Source organism: Anopheles cruzii, chromosome 3 (assembly GCF_943734635.1).
Source record: "Anopheles cruzii chromosome 3, idAnoCruzAS_RS32_06, whole genome shotgun sequence".
NCBI lineage: Eukaryota > Metazoa > Arthropoda > Insecta > Diptera > Culicidae > Anopheles > Anopheles cruzii.
The window spans coordinates 10,670,969-10,693,253 of NC_069145.1; the positions used below are offsets into that span (position 1 = coordinate 10,670,969).

Genomic DNA, 22,285 nt, shown 5'->3' on the forward strand with positions numbered 1-22,285 from the left:
GCGACGCAGCGACGCAGCGAAGCCAGCGAACGATGCAATGACGATACAGCGGATACATGAAATGCTGCGGCGTAGTGCTTAATATACACGTAGAGCGTAGTGAAAAGTGTATGGTGGAAGCCAAAAAGTTAAATAATTGTAGAAAAATTGTATTTTGTGATACTAATAAATACAACTGTTTGTTTACATCAGTTCACAAGTGACAGCTTAATGAGGGGAAATGAATTGAGAGAAAGAAAAATAAAAATATAGGGGAAATTTCTCCACCCAGGCGCTCACGGCGGGCCCTCAATTTTAGGGCTGTAAGGGCCCGTTTAGTCCTATAACTGTACGATGACGTCACTTACAGCCCTAAAACGGCCATAGTGAGAGGGACTCTCAAAAGTTGAAATTCTGCGATTAAAAAAATGAAAAATTGAGTGAATTTTTCGTTCGGGTGAGAGCCCCTTTGGCAGCAGCCAGCTCGAATGTGAGCACTGCACGGAACTGCTCGACTTGAAAAGCGCAGTGTGCGATGGATACCAGACACACACACACACTGCCACATGTTTGGCCATGGTTTTCCATCTTTAAAATAGTGCACACAAAATCTCGGGCACATAATGAAGCCTCTGCTTGCGAAATTTGCACAACTGGTAAAGTAATGTTTATTTAGTTTTTAAGGAAACGGCTCTGTTCACTTTTTTTTTTTGTATGCTTGCAGCATATGCCATCGGCTTTGGGATTACTGAAAAGAGCTCCAAAGTTCCTTTAAGCGATCGAAACGATTGCAAAAATCTATTAGTGCTGCAAAATGGAATGTGCCTTGAATCAAACTTGCTGTGACTTGTTGCTGGATGCTGTGGTCCTTATAAAACAGCCCTCACCTCACGACGTTCCCCATTCATTCATCTCCCCTCTGAGGCCCTGCCTTCATTTCCTTCGCCATTAAACGTTTCATTCATGCATATCACCGTGAAGAACACGGGAATGGGACGCAGGTGAAGACCGGCGGCCACCAGGACCATAGATTGAGCGAGAGAGAGAGAAAAAAGCACATCGTTGACTTTCAAACGCGCGTTACCATCGCTCCATTGAACAGAGCGCACATCTAACCCACCTCAGAGACCCCCATCATCGGATGAAACATATCGGATGATGTGCGCCGAGGCCAGACTCGGTCGTCTGCGCCGTCATGTACGGCGGCGAACGAGGAGACCGGCGGCAGCCAGTAAAAAAATCGTAATCATTCAGGAGGAAAATTGATCAAACGGAATGAAGCGGAAGTGACGACTCGGTCTAGGTCTAGGGCCGTAGAAAAGTTCGTAGAGCAGTACAAAAATAGAGCTTTACAACTCGAAACCTTACAATAAATCATTTAGAGGAATGTAGATTTATAGACCGAAGATGCTTAGATAATTGCTCACTGATGGAACCAAACAATGAGGAGACAACGGGCAGCAGAGAAAGTTGGACAACATCAAAACACGGGGACACAATCCAGCACAACACACACCTCTCTCTAAACGTGTAGAAGCACAGACTGAAGGAAAATTAAAAATAGTGCACCCGTGACCGGGTGGGGCGCGTGTGGCGCCATCCACACCAAGCCGATTGGGGGGACCACCCGTAGCGCGGAGTGGTGTTGTTGTTGCAGCAGTCGGCGGCAGAAGGTTACAAAACACAAGGCAATTGGAAAGTGTTTTGGAGAAAAACAGCACACAAACCTTAGACCGCGCCGAGACCCAGGTGTGCCGATGGAAAAAGCGATAAACAAAAATATAGGGCAGCTGTGTGTTGTGAGAGAGCAAAACTGGAACGTGGAGGAAAAATAGATACTTTCGTTTCTAGCGCTTCATTAATTCCCTTCTTAGGCGTAATTGCTTCTCACTGGTCTATGTTTGAAATTCAAGGTGATATCGAAAAGGTTATTCAAAGGGAAGCGCGAACATGGCGGCGATTGATTAACGGGGGGGTGGCTGAATACCGACGTATGAAAGTAAGATGTTTCAGAAAATGCACCACAGCCAAAATATCCTCTCTCTGTTGTTCTTCCTCTCTGTGGTTGCGACGCGCCCATTGCGCCCGGTGATTCAGCAGCGTCGTGTCGAAACATGACTCAGCACGTCCCACCAACAACAGGTCCCATTGAAGAAGACCGCACACGCAAGAGAAATACAACGCAAAGCTCATCAGGCCCGAAAGACAACACCACATCATCAACTTCAGGCGACCCGTTTCAGGTAAGACGGTAGACGGTGCAGGAAAAGATTCCACTTGAGGCCACCAACATTTCATTACCCCACATAACCGGATCGGAACGGAAAGAACAACGAGAAGATGTGCCAGCCACACTCTGCGCCATTAACTTGTCTGCGGTCCCTCGTTTTGCTTTGCCTAACATGCCTATTGTTACCTCTCGAAAAACACTAGAGCGCCAAAGAAGGACAACATTAGGCATTAGGGTGCAGTGCAGTCGTTAACATTTGTTGTGCCTCGCAACGTGCCGCGCTGGTGGGCGATAGATTATTAGATAGACCATTTGACTGGCGATAGATAAGGCAACAAGCAGCAACACGAAAAGGAAGCTGCCTGCCGGCCGGCCAGCTTTCGGGTTCGGTTTTTGTGGCCCTTTTTCCTGGGGCCTAGAGAAGCAAGTCCTTGGGCCGGTGGTTTGTGTGCTTGTTTCAACACGTCTCACATCGTTAGTGTGCCTAATGAAAGCGCACGTGAAGCGAGTCACACACAGGCACGTGATTTGTTTCACGAAACATTCTGAATATGGAGTTGGCAAATGGCACAGTACAAGCAGGGGACGCTTTGATACACGTTTCGTTTGACACGTTTCGTTCATTTATGGCTTAAAAATTGTATTATCGTTATTTTATTATTAAAAACCAAAGAATTCTTACTCAAGAGCAACAGTCAAGCATCTTCAACTTCGATCCGATAAATATATGGGGCACACAAAACGATCCGTGAAACCGATATTGATCGCCCTCCGCAGTGGGGGGTCACCGAAGCCAAACGAAGCTGAACAACATTATGCTAGAGAAACGGTAAACAAACATACGCCCGACCTTAGGTCATGCGCGCCGCCATCGAAGACGCCGCAAGTTCGACGACGTTAACAAGCGCCATATCAAAATTACCCGTTCACGCAGACTGCACACGAAAAGATCAGTTCGCTCTGTCTCTGTCACTCCGTCTCAAAAGTGTCCAACAACACAACACAAACTCAATCACCGTGACACCAAACAAACAAACCCCTCTCGGACGGATGGATGGACGGACACCTCTCATCAGCTTCACACCCTGTTGTGGCGTATTGAGGAGAACGCATGCGTATCAAATTGCGTAATCGGTTCAAGAAGAGGCCTCGTCTTCCTTTGCCGGCGGAAGAAGTGGCCGATCGCAGAGACGTCCTATTCATAGCCATCCACACCGCGATCGGGCCGCGAACCGGACTGACATTGGCAATGAAATGACGACGGACAACGGCACCGTTTATAAAGCAGCCTAAATGTTAAATCAAACTAATTGCCACTTTTTGAACAATGATTGATCTTCTCCGATTTCTATCATCGTACACCATCGAAAGAAGCAGCGTGAGTTAGACTTTATACGTTGGAGGTGGCCCGACCTTCATTCTAAGTCTCTCCTTCGATGAAGCTCCCATCCGTGACGGTTTGGAGGACAATCACCCAAATGACCTTTGGGTCGAATCATCTTGAAATCCGCAAGATGCTTCCCACACATGCGTTCCCCGCTCTTATTTGGTCTTGAAAATCATGGAAAACGAAACTAGCTTCAGAGAGCTCATTTTGGTTCCTCTTCTGGATTATTGCCAAGGCACAGATTTAATGGCCCGCCCCACTAACGTTACGATGCATCATTTTTATTCTTTTAAGCGCAACCAACAACTGGTTGTGCTACAGTTCCCTTCGATGATACCTCACGCACTTGTCACACGGTTCCACTATCCGCACAGGACCAAACGTGATAACGACGACGTGATAAAAGGCATTGTTTGCCAAGCAGGAGGAAAAGCAAGGAGGATGACCGTGAGCACCCTTATCGAACGGATGGGTGGTAATTCCGGTACGCTGTCTACCTGCTTCCGTCTGCAGTGCCGCAACGATCGCCGCGTATGGAGCCTCTTCTTCGCGGTCGCTTTTGGAAAATAAATCGCTGACTTAACACTCCGAGCACGCTTATCGTCCCGCGATGCGATCCTGATGTGGTCCAATAGATGCCAGAAAATAATAATTAGACCGACAAAATGATTAAACGATTGAACTTAATCATCAAGAAAAGCCGGTCCGGCCCGGCCGGCCAGCGGGGCAGCTGATAATTACGTGCCCCGCATAGAAACATGCCCAGTGTGTCGTGTGGATAAAATGTTCGGAAAGGTCTTTAATTAGCCTTGTTTTGAAAAGATTCGTAGATATGCCAGCCCGGACGAGAGCTCAGTAAGGGCGCGTAGAAAAAGTGCCCTACAATTTACACGTTACGCCCTGAACGGTACACTCTAATCTATCACCTGGCCCGCCGCGCCACCAGCTGATAACGGAACCTTACGCCTTGCACTTGTGCCCAGCACCATCTAACCGCTCCGGTCGACCCCTTACCTCTCTAGCCGGTTATCACCTTGGTGGTTGTGGCGCGTTTTTTTTAGTTATCTTTCTCGGCACAGTTTATACGATCACCAACGTCGGTGGGCAACTGGACTCGCGCGACGATGATGGTCAGGTGGAGCAACATTTCTTTGGCCACCACCTGCTGCAGCACCCCGTGGCGAAACAGCGGCCGGCCAACGGCGGTGTGTGCGCAAACGAAACGCGAAAGCGTAAACAACGACACCACCGACACAACAGGTGTTGGTGCGCAATGCAAGGTAACTCCGTGGGGCGGCGGCGGATGGATCCGCTGGTGGCCATCCTCCACTGTCGATGCTTTCCAGAAAAAATAGAATTCGCCACGGCACGTACCGCCGTGTTTTTCAGCGCGGCCAATGATACGAAGACGCTCGCAATTGATTTAAGACAATTTGTGGAGTGGATGTGGAACGACCTATGAACTCGTTGCTGGTCCACCTAAAAATTAAACTAATAACTAAGGAAAATATGCGCTTTCTTCGCTGCGAAGCCTTATTCCCACCGCGTTCGTAGGGCAGCACCAGGGAGCGGCAATTGGCGCACACCTCACACTGGCCCCGCCGGCTTCTTCGCGCGAGATATATTCTTTTTTGCCAGTTTTCCCTCTATTTGCTATTAGTTTCATGGGGAAACGTGTTCCATCGGCAGCGATCGACAGAAAACGGTAACAGGAACCGGTTGGCCAGTGCGCCCGAGAGGCTCTCCCGAGCATACAGCCGCGGGACGAGGAACAGAAAATATTTGAACAGCAGAAATTTCCGTTGACCCACATCACGGGTTGAATTCGTGCAATGGAAAGTGTGCAGTTCATATAAATCGCCAGGCGAAGAAACAACTATTATAAAAAAATTGTTTGAAATGATAAAATTGGATCAGTTTGAGGAACTCTTGCTGCCTCACACACCGGAGTGGTGCATGGGGAGTCACATTTCGCATGCAAAAACCGAAGAGAGAAAAGGACACTTGAGTCCACCACTTGAAGAACTAAAAAGAAAGAATTATGATCAACAATACCAGCGATATGTTTGTTGACCGGGAACACATCAAATTCCCGACCGGAAACTCGTTGATCAAGTATTAACTGTGCGGCAACAAAATGATACGATCAGCTCTCATCAGTGAAAAGACGAAGCTGAAAAAAAAGAACAGCTTAATGTGCAAAAAAGACCCCAGAGACCGTGGGGACGGGCGTGTGGAGCCTCGGCGATGAGTCACGTTTCCGAATACACATCGAAGAAACTTCGAAAACCCCCACACCAGGCCGGCCGGCCAGTCGGGGTTCACGGGCTAAATGGACGTTCTTAGTAGGCTTCTATTTCTCTGCACGCTCTGGAGCGTTCTCGTCGTCGTATCGTTCTTTGGTGGGCAATTTTTTATGTTGCTTTAATTTTTATGTATCATACCGTGTACCATAAATGGTACCGCGCCGATAGAATCGCGTCCCGATTCCGTGCCCCCACGAAGCAGAGGCCAATAAAAAGATCATTGACGCACACTTTGCTGCCCCCGGATGTTGGTGGAGCTTTTGCTTGGTGTGTGCGCCCGGCAAGGCAGTTATTGATGAAACTTACCATTCTTTGCTCACTATGCCGCGCTGATGATGATGATGATGATGCTGACGGGTCGCCGCGCTCCATTGATGGATTCGCCAATTGCAGACACAGCCATGACGACTCCGTGTGCTGCCGCCTGCTGATGGTTGATCTCAATCGTTTTAACAATAATTCGGCATTAAGTCCCCGATGTTGAATGCTTCCTCGAGAGGGACACGATTCCAGGAAACCTCGGTTTTTCAGGGCATTATTCTCGGTCCGGAAAATTGCCTCCACGGAATCTTCAGTTCAAGCTGCTGCCAGCAGCAAATCACCACACCTCCTGCAATTCGTTCACGCACACACTCAAAGCTCGCCGTGGCTGAGTGCCGCCGCCGCAAGAGTTGCTCGAATTCGTGCCCGACTTTTCGGTCCGGATCTGTCATTTTGAGCTGGGGGCACTCATGCCACAGTATTCGCGCACCAGTTACTCACACATTTTGCTCGATTTGACGCACAAACCCCCACACGCTTGCGAACATACGCATTCACACACACACTGTGCATATCTTCGCCCTCTTTTCCACCAACGGCAGAAGGCATCGCCTTCTACGCTCACACCAAACCAGCTCGTCTAGATTTTCACAGCCTTCTTTGCAAAGCGGCCGACGTTTGAGCTCTCACACACACACACACGCGCAGATACCCTCGCAACTCTAGGAGTACGGTAAACCAGCCCTTTGCCCAATCTTTTTCTGCACACTACCTGCCACCTTCACGCAATGTAGCGAAAATATTTCCACCCGAACCCAGGCATCCATCCACTGGTTTCGAACCACTAACTACTTAGCCATCGGGTAAAGAGCAAAAACAGCAGCGGCACAATGGCCAACCAGAGACTCCATGCAAACGAAAGGCAACGGGAAATTCTATCGCCGGAGCAGAAAAAATGGCGAAGCAGGCTGGTTCTAGGGGGTGCAAAACGGTGCCATTTATCCGGATGCGCCATGCTACAAAGCGAACTATAATTGCCCCCGCCCCCCTAGCATGAATACACCGTTCCGTGCATGCACTGGTCACATTTTCACACGATTACAAATCGAAGGCAAAGGCTACATCCTGCAGCTGTGCCCGTTAGAATTACCTTCGAACTCGAAAGCACTCTGTTGCGTGGGGGGGCACTGAACCAATGCACGCACCACCGATTATCGGAACGCGCCTTAAAACACGGCGATCAAACGAGCTTCGCGCACGGTTCAATCGAAATTTTCTTCTCTCGCACACTCGACACGACACACGAACGACAACCGCACGGCTTCACGGGTTGCCTCGATCTGCCTGCCTGCTTGCGTGCGTATATGTGTACGAGTCTTCCAGCAGCACGCCAGCAATGTGCTCGAAACGTTGCACCAGCAGCTCGAAAGGTTGCAATGGCGGAGCTTGTCACTGCTCGAAAAACGACGCGCAGCCCGATTTGACAGCTCTCGGGGTGGATGTGTGCGTTCAGCACGGCACGAATTGTACACCCACACAAAGCACTCACCTGCTCCAAAGGAACGTTGTTTGGCGATGCGATTTTACGCGATAAACTCTCGATATGAAATGTACGAATAGAATCTGCGATTGTGGTACACACTTTACTTTCACCGCACGGGTGACACTATTTGATTAACACCAGCGACCGATCTTGCCACCCGCTATGCCATCAGATCCCGTTACATTTGTGAACTGTCTCTCGCTAGCGGTGTACCGAAACACACGTAAATCTCTTTTGCGGTATGCTTAATGCACTAGCTGTGACAATAAGGCCAGGGCCGATCAACTACTTTACCTATTCCACTGATCCGAAACAATTTAAAGGTTTGTTTATTCGGAATTGTCAACAGCACAAACGTATTGAACCGACAATCGCATTCGTCGTCTTCTCTTTCATCCAACATGAAAAAACTCCCAAATTGAGTATGTTCATCAATTGTTTATGTGTGCGTAGGCTTGGCGTTTGCAAACTTCCCGGCCGAAGGGAACTCACTTGTGCAATTCGAGCAGAGGGTGTAGTAGATTGTACAAAAAATTCAATAACAAACGAAATGAAAATGGTTTCGGAAAAGGTTATTACACAATCGTGGTAGGCTCATTATTGTTTAACAAATTGAGAACACCGAGAGAACATAATTCTCCCAAGCTAAATGTCCCATTACGGGCATGCTTAGTCCTTGCATAACAATTATTACAATTAACAGTGTATCGCACTGTCAAATTCAAACGGTCGCTTTGTTTACATCTTTTCACCTTGCGTACCAGTAAGCTTAGGGTTTTGTGCAACGACGGTTTGCATTTTTTGGGTGATTGCCACATCAAAGCAAACCGTTGCGGTTGAATGAGTTTAATTTTTAAACGAACGCTATCAAACGTGAGCTGAGCCGTGATCGAACGTGAGCCAGAATAAAATGGAGAAAAGACAAGCGCCAAACAACGGGGAAGATCAGATCATCTTCTTGAAAATAATTCAAGGTAACCGAGTACCGCAACACGGCGGACTAAAAAAGGAAGCGCTCAATTTACTGACCCCTTTCTCTGTGCAAAGGAATCCGTTTCACTCAGGACAAGCCGGCCCGTAAAATCGCCCTGGTGGCATCACTCGATCACAGCTCACTTAACGCAGTCAGCCGCAGACCCATAACGCCCGGAGGTGGTTCTGCTTCTTTCAACTCGAGCTTCGTTTGGACCTGTGACCGGATCTCCGTCAAGCGCATGAAAACGGCCAACCAACCGATTAAACTTGATTGTTATGAAACGCATCCCAACGGCCAGCGGCTTCTTATCGGCTGTGTCGTTATTCCGTTGCGGTCCGTGGCAGTGGTAACGTTGGCGAAGGCCAGGCAAATTCAACCCCGGTGGTACCGGTTGATTGGAATCGAAAGCGAACGCTGGAGACGACAGAAGCCAGAACTGCAGCTGCTCGTGATGATTACCGATTCCCGCTACCTCCAGACCGACGACGTGAAAGATTCGTCCAGCGCTACCGATGAACTGAGTGAGGAACGCCAACGTACCACCATCTTTGCCAATCCCGACGTAGCCCAGCTTCCGGGAACGGTTGAATTACTCGAAGATCGGGGCCTACTACAAGTCGGACAGCGGTCAACCGACACCGATCTCTTTCTGCTGGAAATTGCGTTGAAGTGTGGCCGACACTTGGATCGCCTTGCCCCGGACGTAGACACCAGCACCTTCCACCTGCGCTACCAGCTGCTGGGCGATCATTATTCTCCCCACGCAGAGCGTAAGGACCCCGGATCGGCTGTGTTCGTAGTGCAGGAAAAAATATCCCTCAATCTGCGCAGTTCGCTGGCCGCTTTGGCGTGCTTTTTCCAAGATGCGCTAAAGATTACGGTCGATGTGCTGTGCGAAGGCAGCGACCGGGCCGGAGCGCTTCCCACAGGCATGTCCACTATCGGAAGTACTACGATTGATTTTGTCGATTTTCTACACGGAAAAAGCATGCAAATGTTCGAAGAGAAAGATACACTCGTGGCGGTACGCAACTTCCCCATCCATCCGAGCGATCGCCCCGTGACGGAGCGATCTGGTGATCAATGCGCCGAAGAGTGCCTCGCAGAGGCGTCACTGAAGTGCAAACTTTCGCTACGATTTCTGGGAAGCGACAATCGTCCAGCAACGAGTGACAGTGTAAAAACAGAAGGAAGCAAAGCGCTAACCGATGCGGATAGTAAGGCGCAAGAAATTGAGACCGTTTCGTACACTGTGAACTGGTCACGTGAACAAAGCATTGCGCCCCAAAGCGTTCCCGAATTGCACCGAAGACAGGAGTTCAAAGCAGCGTCAGAAAAACAGGAGAAGATCGATATCGATACGATCTTGCTGACGTCCGAGCAGGATCTGCGAGACATACGGCGTACGTTTGCGTTTTCGGTCACCGTAGAAAGTGTCCAGTTCAACATCAACCCTTCTCCCGGCATGTGGCAACTTACGCTGCAGCATCCGAAGGGCGACACACCGTTCACGAGACTCGTACTAGAACTGCTACCCGACGCCATCGCTCCGTCGCATCGGGTTGACTTTGGTGGTGTCGCTTTAAAGCTTCTCTTCTCCACCCTACCCGACCAGATGCTGGCCACCATCGGGTGCGAACCCTCGAAGCTGACACTGAATGGACCGCACGGTCTGTACGGATTCGCCTGGCTCGACAACGGCAGCCTTTTGGTCGGTACACGCGAGAAACAACCTTCCGGTGTGGTGGTGCTGGTAAACGAGGCCGGCGAAACTGTGGCCATTGCAACTGTTACATGCTCTCTGGGAGAGGTGGGCCTCAACTACAACAGCCAACTGCGCTACGATTCGGTGCCGAGATCTTCGTCGTCGTTACCGACTTGTCACCATTCGACCTCCCGCTCAGTTCCGTTCGATGAAACCGTTGCCTACTATCTGCTCGAGGAGCAGAAAGAGTGGATGCGTAAGGAACGTGATCGATTTTCGGAGGAACTGCGCGAAAAAGAGCTGCAACACTTGGAATCTCTCACGCGGGACTGGAAGGCGAAACAAGCGATGGACGAACAGGTACTGGTCGAACGGTTGGCGTACGCAGACACGCTGGCCAAGAGTCTGGAAGAGGCAAGACGCACGGCGCTGGACTCTCGCACACCCCACACGACTCGGATAGAGCAGATCGAGCACCGGTTTCAGCGCCAGCTGTCGGCGATACGGGCGCAAGCCCTTCGATTACAGCGTGAGGCGGAATGTCACATCGAAGCGACACGTAAACAGTGCCTTGAGCTGCAGGAACAATCGGCCGAACAAACGTTCCAACAGCAGCAGTTGCTGGAGAGGAATCGGATGCTGCAGGCAGAGCTGGATGACGAACGGGAAGCGCGCAGTAAGGAGGTGGCGGAACTGCACCGGACGCTCGAGGAAGTCACACAATCGAAGGCGTACTACAAGGAACAGTGGGCGAAGCAGACACGCGAGTTGCATCAGCTGCGGCAGGAGCTGACCATGTGCCGCACTCCGTACCACCAGGCCTCGTCGTTGGTGACTCGGCCCAAGAAGCCGTCTTCTCAAAAACCGACGACGCATTCGTCAAGATATGGCCGATGAAGAAGTCGTACAACTGTTTACTCATTTTAGAACCCGATACCGATAAGACTGACTAAGAATAAGACTGTTGTTCAATAAAGAGTTAGATTGTTGCGAGAATTGTACTAAAAATTGTCTTTCTTACGGAAGTGGAAGCAACATGAGTACTTTCTTGCAAACTGCCCCTCGATGGTGCAGTGTGAGTGCAGAAACGTTCGTAACGGAAGCATTATTGTTGCACTTATCAACGGGTTTGCCACGAAAAAGCGGCTGATATCGGCATTTAGCAACAAAATATTGACCAGCACACTCCAAACCCGACGGGGGAATACAAATAATGGAGCCTCGCGGCCACTGATAGCGATTGGCTATTTAAGTGCGGACTTCCCTCGTGTCCGGCAGGAGGTTATTCGGTTTTCTTGTGCTACACCGTGCAACCCCCGTCAGGATGGCCACAGTCAGGTCGTTCGTGGTCGCGCTAGTGATATCGCTTCTCGCATGGCCTTCCCACGGCCAGTCAGAATACAGTCTTTCGTTTAACGAAGCCCCAACGGTGGTCAACGTAAATCTGCAAACCCGTGAACTGCGCGTTACACACACCGGGCGGCTGGTGCAACAAATACGGCTCAGTGCCAACCTGTCGCCCGCGGCCCAATACACCGAAACGGCCACCGGTTTCACGCTTACCGCGGCCGACGGAACGGTTCTGGAACTGGCGCGCGATGCTGATCGCCCGGACCTGTCTCAGTTCTCGGTCGTGCGCAGCGATGTGCCACGGTCCGTGGCCCTTGTCGACTGCGTGAATCTACTCGGTACGCAGTGGTACGGTGGACCCCAGCAGAAGCGTCAGTACTGGCCAGTGCAGAAGCTCCACTTTGACCGCTACAGTATGCTCTCGAAGGAGGCGGACAACAGTGCGGTCGGCGATCGGTACTGGCTGAATGCGCTCGGGTCGTTCCTGTTCGTTGACCAGTGGGCGCCCCTGTTCGCTGACCAGCACTACGGTCAACCGGGTTACCTGTGTCTGGAGGCGGCGGCCCGCGCACCGTACGATACGCATGGTTCGAGCTACGATTTCCGCTATACGATCGGAGTGGCCACCGATGCGAAGGTGGCTCATATGGGTGCGGTCCGTGAGGTGCTTGGTCGCCCGTCGGATCATCCGGCCCAATCGATGGTGGCCGAGCCGATCTGGTCAACGTGGGCACGCTACAAGCGCGATGTCGACGATGCGGTCGTTAGGCGGTTTGCCGGAGAAATCATATCCAATGGATTCCGCGGGCAGTACGAGTTGGATGACGATTGGGAACAGTGTTACGGTGCGCTCACTTTCGATCGCACCAAGTTTCCCGATATCCGCGCCACAGTAGCGGCGATCAAGGCGGCCGGGTTCGAGCGGGTCACGTTGTGGATTCATCCGTTCATCAACAAGGGCTGCGAACCGTGGTACTCGGAGGCGAAGCGGCGTGGTTTTCTGGTGGCCGACTGGACCGGAAGCACCGACACCGAGTGGTGGAACAGTGGCAAAGGTCAGGCCGCGTACGTGGACTTTACGAAGGAAGAGGTCCGTGAGTGGTTCAGCGCACGGTTGCGCGGCATCTTGCAGGAGTCCGGAATCGATAGCTTCAAGTTCGATGCGGGCGAAAGCAGTTGGACGCCGCCGGATCCGGTGCTTAATGGGCCGTTGAAACGACGCCCCGGCCAGATAGTGGGCGATTACATTCGCACGGTGGCTGCCTTCGGGGATCTGGTCGAAGTGCGGTCTGCGCAGGCCACACAGGATCTGCCGGTGTTTGTTCGCATGATCGACAAGGACTCGAACTGGGGCTGGAATAATGGGCTACCGACGCTCATTACGACACTGCTGCAGCTGAACCTGGTCGGCTATCCGCTCGTGCTGCCCGACATGGTCGGTGGCAATGGGTACGACAACCAGCCACCTTCGAAGGAGCTATTCATTCGCTGGCTGCAGGCAAACGTCTTCATGCCGAGCATACAGTACTCGTACGTACCATGGGACTTTGACCGGGAAACGGTCACCATTGCGCTCGCCATGACGGAACTCCACCGTTCGCTGACTCCGGCCATCATGGAGCGTTTTGCGCTCGCCGTTTCCGAGGGTCTGCCCGTCAATCCGCCGCTCTGGTGGGCCGATCCGTCCGACGAGACGGCACAGAAAATCTACGATCGTAAGTAGCAGAGTCGCAAGTACCGTGTTTTCATCACTGTACGCCACAACATGAACGCTTCGCTTTCGCTTTCGTCCTTTCCGCAGAGTTTCTCCTTGGCGATGACCTAATTGCCGCGCCGGTAATTGTAGAGAATGCCCGTGCCCGGGACATCTACCTTCCGAGGGGATCGTGGACGGATGGCAACACCGGTCAGCAGTACGTTGGGCCAACCTGGCTACGAAACTATCCGGCACCGCTGAACGTGGTGCCATATTTTAGGAGAAGCTAGCTCGTTGCATCCCCCCAAAGACCGTTCCTTGGGGGGGATGAATGATGAATTTGATTTATTTTGATGCCTCCTAAATAAATCTAAATAGCTATCATGATCGAATCGAATAAAAAATCCGCAAAACGGTGAAATAGACGAGAAAGTTGCGCGAAGCACTACCTATCGAAAGGCAGCGGAACCTTCCTAACGGTACAGCATTTGCGCCGTTCTCTAACGGGGCGATACGCGAAGTAGTGGGGAAAGCCACGACCAAAAATTCGCCACAAAAAGGGGCCTCGGATCGTCTCCGCGGCAACCGAACACCTGGTACACATTGCTGCGATCCGGTCGATCTTGGGGGCGCGGCGTCAGGAATTTCAGGTCATTGTTTCCCACGGTCGTGTCGTGTCGGTCGCGTTGGTCGCTATTTTAGGATTCGAATGCGGGTCTTTCTTGCCTACCCGTATGCAATGCCAAGCGACGTAAAACAAACATTTAAAAACGATAGTATCTCAGTGAAAACCCTCAACCGGCCCGTTTCGCTCTGCTTTCCCCTAACGTCTTGCGGCCCTTTCGCCGGCGTTATGCGGGCCACCGGTATGCGGAGCAGCCAACCGGCACAAACACAACGGCACAGTGTGTCCTAAATACGCCGCGCGCGCGTTTGTTTTCATCCGGCGGACTTTGGTTTCGCGTGTGTGTTCGCGGGAACAGATCTTCCGATCGCGTCGCGTGCCAAGCGCGCGGGTGTGTGTGTGTTCTCTGTTTTGGGGGGGTTCTTCTGTGGTGCGCAGATGATAGCTTGCAGAGCCCACTACCCGCGACCAGTAGTCGTTTTCGCGTTCGGAAGAGCGGTCGTTCGTGTAACGGAATTGAGTGAAGCGTGACGCGGTGACAGAGAAACGCGAACGATCAATCGATCGCACGCACCGCGGTTTGCAACAAAAGCAGCAACAGTGTACAAACACACACACACACACTGATGCCGCGCGCCGCTCTATTTTAGGATACGGGAACGGGGTGGATCTAAATAAAGCGGCGGCATCGCCGTGTTGGCGGGTGCGGGTGTGTATACAATCGAAAACATAACTCCAACCACCGACGAGAACGGAAGGCAGAGTAACGAGCAACAAATAAAATTAAACAAACTCACACGCACACTAATTATGCTGCGCGCGATTAAAACGCGGCGAAGTGTGGCGCAAATTTACGCCAGAGCCAACGCAAGCAACCGCCTAAGATATGGTTCGGCAGTGAGTGAGTGAGAGTGGCAAGCGCAAGAACCGGTTCACACTTACGGCAACCACATCGGTGCAGTTTGGGGGGCGAGAGCAGGAAGATCACTTCCTTCTTTCTATCGTCGGTGGGCCGGGCCGGGCGAAAACGTTGTCCTTGATTAAAATGTGCCGCAAAGCACACGCGCACGGCGTGTTCCCCACAAACGTGGCCGAGTTTCCTACGCCAGGTGTCGTCTGTCGGTCGGATTGAAAACAAAAGGTCGATGCGCGATCGTTGTGTCAACAAGAAGTTGATCACAATTTGAATTGATTCCAGTTTTGTGTGATATTTCTACACAACCACAACAATCAGAGTGATGGTGCTGAACGCTACGACGAAACTGTTTCTGCTCGTGGTCGCCCTTTTCCTGACGTTCGTCGTCGGGTTCTTCGCTTACGTGCTCAGCCTGCGTCACGAGCGGGCGCGGTTGTGGAACGAAATCGAGCGGCGGGGCGCCGCACGGTACACGGAGCTGGGCGACATCAACTACTGGTACTTCGTGGTGCGTGGTAAGTCCCGGGGCAGGCGCAGAGCCGCAGCAACATCGTGTCACACCGTGGGCGCCATTTTTGTTGTCCGCTGCTCTCAAGGTGGCGACAAAAGGGGGGCCGCACTCTCGCTGGAGGTGTGTGGTGCTGCCCACCAATACCCATCGCCGCGAGAAGTCGGAGTGTGGAATTACTATCGATTACTACACACCTTCGCCCGTTATCGTTGCCAGGGCTGATTCGCTCTTGATTTCCATTAGGTCGCGATTGCTAAGTGATGACTAAACAATACGATGGTCGGCCGCCAGGGCTATTTGTGGTCGTGTGAGAGTGCACAAATGTGGGGACCGACGACAACGACAACAAATTTATGATGGGGAGTTCGAATCGTTACGCGACACACCACCATCGAGAGGCGCGGGAAGTTAGCGAAGAGTGAGGCCCGCCACCTTCACACATTTCGCAGAAATATTCGCAAACAAAGGCCCCAACTGGGGAGCTACGTAATTATAGCGTGACAAGTATTCAGAGTCCGCCGGAGCTTCCTTCTGCGCACTACCGAAGTGTTGTGGTTCCGGTGCACGGCGCAGATTTGGGATTCAATGAGCAAAAACATTGCATACACGCAATCTTACACATTGCATCTCATTCCGGCAAACGTTTCGATTGTGGATGAATGGCCACAAAGCAGCTGCTGAGATAGGGCCGTGGCGGCCACATATTTATTCATCTCTCTATGTTGTTTCCCTCGCCTTAGTAAAGCTTTTCGGGGTGGTGCGAAGTAACAAGAAACACGACCGTTTCTCTCATGTGAAAGCGCATTCATACGATCATCGTAGAAACGCTGTGTGAGCCTGCGCTCAAACATAACATTCGCGTGAAAAGCGTGTCGACGACTGGAAGTAGAAAACAATTCGTGATTCGCTTCGTTTCGTAACATACTTAAGCGTTTCGTTTCGTTTTCTTATGCGTTTTATCCATTCCTGCGCTGGCCGTTTCCACACACGTCGCTTGACCGCATTTGATTTTATCGCCGCTGAAAAAACGGAACGATTAGCTATCTCGAATGCTATCTGTTCGAACCGCAGTCCATTCCCGTAACTTTAATAAAAGACCCACATTTATCGCCGGTGTAAGGTGTGTACGGCGCGGCCTTTATCCAGCATCGTTCGTTTTCGAAGCATATCTCTCAACGTTCCGCGTTCGTCTTAATCAGACAAAGGGTTGTTTATATTTTGGCGTTTTCCCCAGCGGCTAAGCGGAACCGGCGGATCTCAAGTTTCATTCCCTTAACCTTGAGGTGTGTGAAGCGTTGTTTTTAAGGTCCGAAGCAGCAGCGTCAAAGATGTTACTCCGCCTTCCCTTACCACGAACACACGCACGCACGCAGTGTGCCTACTGTTCCGGATGTTGCGCAATGTCGTCAGTCAGTCCCCCAGCAGCAGAGAAACTGGAACCGCCGTATTCATCGAAACGGGGGTGGGGGAGGGGGGGGGGTATTAAATGAGCGATCACGACCCATCATACATGCTAGCCGTAGGTTTACCTCTATTGTGCCTTGGAGTTCCGCAATTCTCTCAATAACGAACCTGTGCGACGCATTCCCTTTAACCTTTCTCCATTAAGGTCCCTCGGCTGCATCTTAATACGCATCGGGGCGACAGGATCGATAAGGTATTGCCTTGAGGTGGTTAGTAAACAGTGCCCACACACACGAACACGATCGCAGTAATGAAAGTGGTACCCACGATTTGCCACGATCATGCTTTTTTCGTTCGCGCGCGTTGTTTGGAAAGCCAATGAAGTCCTGTGCTTTTGACGTACAGATGGCGCTGGCGGTGTAAATGATTTGATATTTTCTCGGCTCGACACTATGGGGAATTTTTGGTTGCCTATTTTCCATTTGATTTAGAATAAATTTTAGAGCCACTCCTTTGTATTGCCGTTGAATACTTTTATCTATTTTAGGAAAATGTTCTCAAATCTACTAAAATCATCACTTTTTAAATTTTGTTTATGGCCGCCTTTTTCCCATGGTGCTCGGCTAGCTCTGCGGCTGCGTTGCCATCGCAACCGGTTGAATCAACTCCTTCGTCGGGGAGATCGTTTTTCTTCTAATTATGAACGCTAATGATTTAAATATTACACAACAAAAACAATGATTCGATCGTTACCTAAATCAGTTTCTGTCAAGCGTGCGTCGAAAAGATTGAATGTTTTTTTTGCAGCCTCAAAGAGATTTCTTGACGACACCTCACAGATCACTCCGTCCTGAGCTTCGGGATTTAGAAGAACAAAGAATAATTTATAGTCTAACGAAACCGAAACTTAGAATGTTGAAAAAGTTTTCAAATCACGCGTTATTCGGCCGTGTGGACGAGACACGGCTGGGCGGGTGGGTCACACATGGATCCGTGAGTTAATCTCCCTCTCTAATCACTTCGCTAATCTGCTCTGAGCGGTCTACATAAATCAAACGAAAGCAAACTGCGGGATGCTGCGTGTTACACTCAAAGAATAAAAAACTGTGAAATTTTACGCGAAGAAAAATCTCACACTTAGGTTTGAGTCAAAAAAAATACGAAGTACAATCGCCGAACACTGATGAATGTTTTGCATAAAGGTACCGAGTTTCGAGCCTGTCCCAGCTTCGCACGGTGAAATGGCAGTTGATCCAATTGCGGTGGACAGAGGACCTTCTCGGCGGTCGGCGGTGGTAGCAGAGGCAGAGAAACCCCGCGATCACAAGTGCACCCGAGGCGGCGAGCCGTGATACGATCTTCGCATGACCGCGTATGACAGGCGCAAATAATTTCCCACGGCATGATAAACAACGGACGAGGCCTGCCCAACCTCCTGTCGGTCCGCATGCCCGGTAAGAAACTTGAAGAACCGTCGTCGTTTTCGAAAGACGAATGAACCGTCGGTCACCGAGCGTCTCTTAATTGGACCCCGCGCCGATGGTGGACTTCTTGATACTCAATTTACCCGCAAGCGGTTGTTTCTTGGGCCTGGTCTTAGGCCTTAGGGGCCAACGGGTTCGGGTTCGGGTTCGCGAGTGACCAAGACGACGGCGGCCGGGGACCGATGGAACTCGCCGGCAACACAACGCCGCTTGGCAGGATGTCAGCACTCGATGAGCTTCATTAGAGGGCGGTAAAAATGAGATAAGAAAAAACGGCGGGAGCTCGCGATGATGGCGGGTTGTGAGTGATGAATGGACATGAAGCAAAATGTTTTGCACAGTTTTGCATTGCCGTCGCACGCAGGGCTTTCAAATTTTAATGTACACGACCGACCGCGACGGCTACGAGCAGGGGGGGCACGGCGAGAAGTAATAGACCGCGAATAGCATTAGAAATGCCGAAATGAGAATGTTATAGCAACATCGCTCTGAGTAAACGAATTCCATTTCCGCGAATTCCGTCATTCCGTAGTGTCAACAACTTTTGATTATGTACCATTTGGTATGCTAACACTTCCGGTTCGAATGTGTGGTCTCGATGTTGGTCGAATTTGATTGAGCGCATCAAAAAGGACTTTCCATGAAAGTATTCCAATTCATCGCCCTCTGTCTAGTTGGCACACAATCACATTACGTTATTAATCAAAATGTGATGGTTGATTTAAAGTGCAACAAATATCGTAACGAGGTTCATGTTAAAACCTCATCATGCTGATAAGCGGTAACAGTATGCTCGACCAATGAAGTGATCAATGAATCAATAGTGAAACAATGAATGTAAAACGGGCCAATGAAAGTGCTATCCTCAAGACTCTTGGGGTCGTTTGCTCAAAGTGCAAGATCCGAAGCCACGGAACGGAACCAAACTGGGGATCGACCCAATTTGGTGGATCAACTGATACACCGATAACAATATGATAAACAACCTGCTAATGCGGTTGTTGACAAACAAAATAGTAATCATTGGACACCAGCGACACTTGAGCGTGCTTCTTAATAAAATGCGATTCCACCTTCATTAAACACACGCGCCCTCCTTACGCTCGATACTAGCAAATCAACACCATTGTCAAGGGCAGCTCACAATAGATGGAAATAAGCCAGTGGGGGATTGCCTCTAGAATTGCCTCTGGGGGATTGCCGGTGCCCTTGGCATTAGCGCACTGTGGTGATGTCCGTACTGTGCACGGTGTCACAGCGCACAAAATGTCGTCTTCATTGAAGGGGCAATTGCAAAGACCTTTCGCATCATTCACTAGCGAGAAGCGAGAGCACTGCTACAGGGAATCAATCAACGGGCAGATGAGTGACATAAAACAAGCATAATTGACGTGCACCATATTTTACAACGATCGAAACAGAGGCACAGCGAGTGGTCTCTGTGGCTCGGTAACGTGACCGAAGGAGAACGGTACTTGAGTTATATCTAATCCCGTCCACCGTCGTGTTATCTCTGTTGTGCCATTAGAAGAATTTTGAGAAAACATTGGCTAATGTCCCTAATCGACGGACCCTTCGGACATGTACGTGAAACATTGTTTCTTCATTTTAACCTGTGGGAACATTGGTATTGGTATTTTTGTTATTTTAGTAGAGCACTTGTTCCATAGTTGCTCGAACCACAAATATTTAAACTTGCCTTTGCAAAAACACTTTCTTCGCAAAAACACTTTGCAAAAACACTGCAAAAACTTGCCTTTCTTCAAAACAATACAGAAAAGGCTGACATATTTGAGTATGTGTACAGACTTACACTCATTTGCCTAACTATCGCAGTTAATTTCAATATGGTTAGCTCAAATTTTGATTACATATTTGTCGGGCGGTAATGAAAAAAAAGGAATTATGGAAAACAAGTGGACCATGGCTTGTAGAGATCTGCAAACCCGAGATTACTTCAGTTCACGATGCAACAGGCGTTGGAGAACGAAAGCTGCTTTTTTGTGTCCTTTTTTCATAATATTTCCTAAAATAACTGTAAAATGTCACAATCCACCACAAGCTCCATTTCTTGTTACTAAAATATTGCTTCATTCTCATGTTATTTTTCCCGCTTCCTTTCCAGACATGGACAAAATACGCAACATGACCGACATCCACTACCTCGAGCGGGCTTCGCACATCGTGCCGGTGGACGACGGTTTCATACTGGTCGGAAAGGATTACGAAATTCACTACGAGCGGATCCGTCCCCCGAAGTCCGCTGGCGGCATAGCAGCGGTGGTCCACCATCCACCGACCCACAGTCCGCCGCCCGCCTCTCCGGAGGCAGAAGATTACATGCCGACGGTGGTCAAGCGGAAGCTGTACGCTTGGGAAATAGGAAAACCAGCGCCACCAGCAGCCGATGCTCCCACGGCCGTCGTTCGGACACGCTGGAAGCTGGGCGAACACCGGATCCGGAAGCCGCCAACGGGAAACACAGTCCTGCCATTCAACGACATCGACGAGGGGCGCAATGAGCAATAATAATGAGAGCGCACGTGATATGCGGGTAACGTGTTGTGTGATCACCAAAAATCTGTCCAACATCGGGTGGCGATGCATTTACCTTCCCTCCGTGAAACAAGAACTGATAGTATTCGACTTCCGAGGGAACTGCTGACATTTTAAACGGTGCTTGATCACCTGACTGACACTCGGTCAGCGGAGTAAGTGGAATATATCGCGCCGCGCAAATGGCAGAGAACACTTTCCAGTGCATTGAATTGGACAAACACGGCTGTGAATCAATAAGCTATAGCGCATGGAGTTATGGACGTTATTTTTGTTTTAAATCGAACTTTTGAAGCATTAATCCCGACGGGGGTGAATAGACTGTAAGTAGCGGCAGACATCCAGTGACGAAACATTCTTTCCGCTACCGTATCGCGAAGGGAGTTCTTAATTCGAGCTACCAGAGTTGTTGATAGGTTGTGAATTGTGCGAAGCAATGGAGTGGAAAATTCCTGAGTGTATACGACGGTTGCCATAACCTGATCATCATCCCATCATGGAGGTTTTCGAAAGAGATCGGCGGTCATTTCAGATCCTCGTTTGAGAATCATAAGAATTCCATCATTGCAAATGAACTTACAGACTTACGCACCGCATCGATTCATTGATTATTTCAATACGTATTCGTTTTTTATACTGTTTAATTAAACTTCCTTAAAAAACTATGTTTTGCATTAACGGAGTAAGATATGCGCCGAATTCGTAAGTTAATAAACTATCGCTAATGTTGTTGAGCTGAATTATAATGAATAAATATTTGTTTATGTTCTGTGGAAAGATTAAGGTCACACTTGGCAAATGGCAGGCGTCGCCAGCGGATATCCGAAACCATCAAGCAGGGGTTACATTAAGAAAAATAGAAATATCATCCCAAAAATTGATGATGGTTCCCTTTTAGGGTGTCAACGACATTAATAACAGGGTCGCCCCGTTCGGGTGGGCTCTCGGTGAGATAAAAGTATCGTTCCCGCGTGCAACGGGAATGGTAAAACATAGTGACGGTCCGACGGACTTGCAGACAAGTGGAAGTAACAAGCAAATCTAGCAACGGGCCGGCTGGGTATGGGGTGCCATTTAGCGGCGCTCTGGTCTCGGGTGCGGAACCCAAAACATCGCGACGGTGCACAGAGCAACGGCAGCGCATCTCCGTTGCATTCCGCTCGTTGTCGTCGTTGGCAATAGGTGGGTAGGCGGCTGCTAATGGATCGGCAGGGCAAAGGGCACCCGAGAGAAGCCACTCACGGGTGGCAGAACATTAATCATGTGCCTATTTGCACCGCCAAATGCGCAACGCGGAGCTCCCATTAGGCACCTCGGATCACTGAAGTGATCGTTGAAAGGACGATTAAGATGATG

At 50.1% G+C, this 22,285-nt stretch overlaps 3 protein-coding genes across 3 annotated transcripts; all 3 read left to right on the plus strand.

Annotated features, from left to right (window-relative positions):
- The first annotated feature begins 8,616 nt into the window (after window positions 1-8,616).
- LOC128269823 (uncharacterized) lies at window positions 8,617-11,284 on the plus strand. Its single transcript, XM_053007227.1, has 2 exons — window positions 8,617-8,680; window positions 8,754-11,284. Exons 1-2 carry the CDS (start codon window positions 8,617-8,619, stop codon window positions 11,282-11,284), a joined length of 2,595 nt encoding a protein of 864 aa, XP_052863187.1.
- A 422-nt stretch (window positions 11,285-11,706) lies between these two features.
- Window positions 11,707-13,820, plus strand: LOC128273027 (myogenesis-regulating glycosidase). Its single transcript, XM_053010932.1, has 2 exons — window positions 11,707-13,452; window positions 13,539-13,820. The coding sequence occupies exons 1-2, from the start codon at window positions 11,712-11,714 to the stop codon at window positions 13,721-13,723; spliced, it is 1,926 nt and encodes a 641-aa protein (XP_052866892.1). The 5' UTR covers window positions 11,707-11,711; the 3' UTR covers window positions 13,724-13,820.
- A 960-nt stretch (window positions 13,821-14,780) lies between these two features.
- On the plus strand, window positions 14,781-21,661 carry LOC128273043 (uncharacterized). The gene is made up of 2 exons (XM_053010953.1): window positions 14,781-15,489; window positions 20,499-21,661. The coding sequence occupies exons 1-2, from the start codon at window positions 15,297-15,299 to the stop codon at window positions 20,900-20,902; spliced, it is 597 nt and encodes a 198-aa protein (XP_052866913.1). The 5' UTR covers window positions 14,781-15,296; the 3' UTR covers window positions 20,903-21,661.
- Window positions 21,662-22,285: the final 624 nt, after the last annotated feature.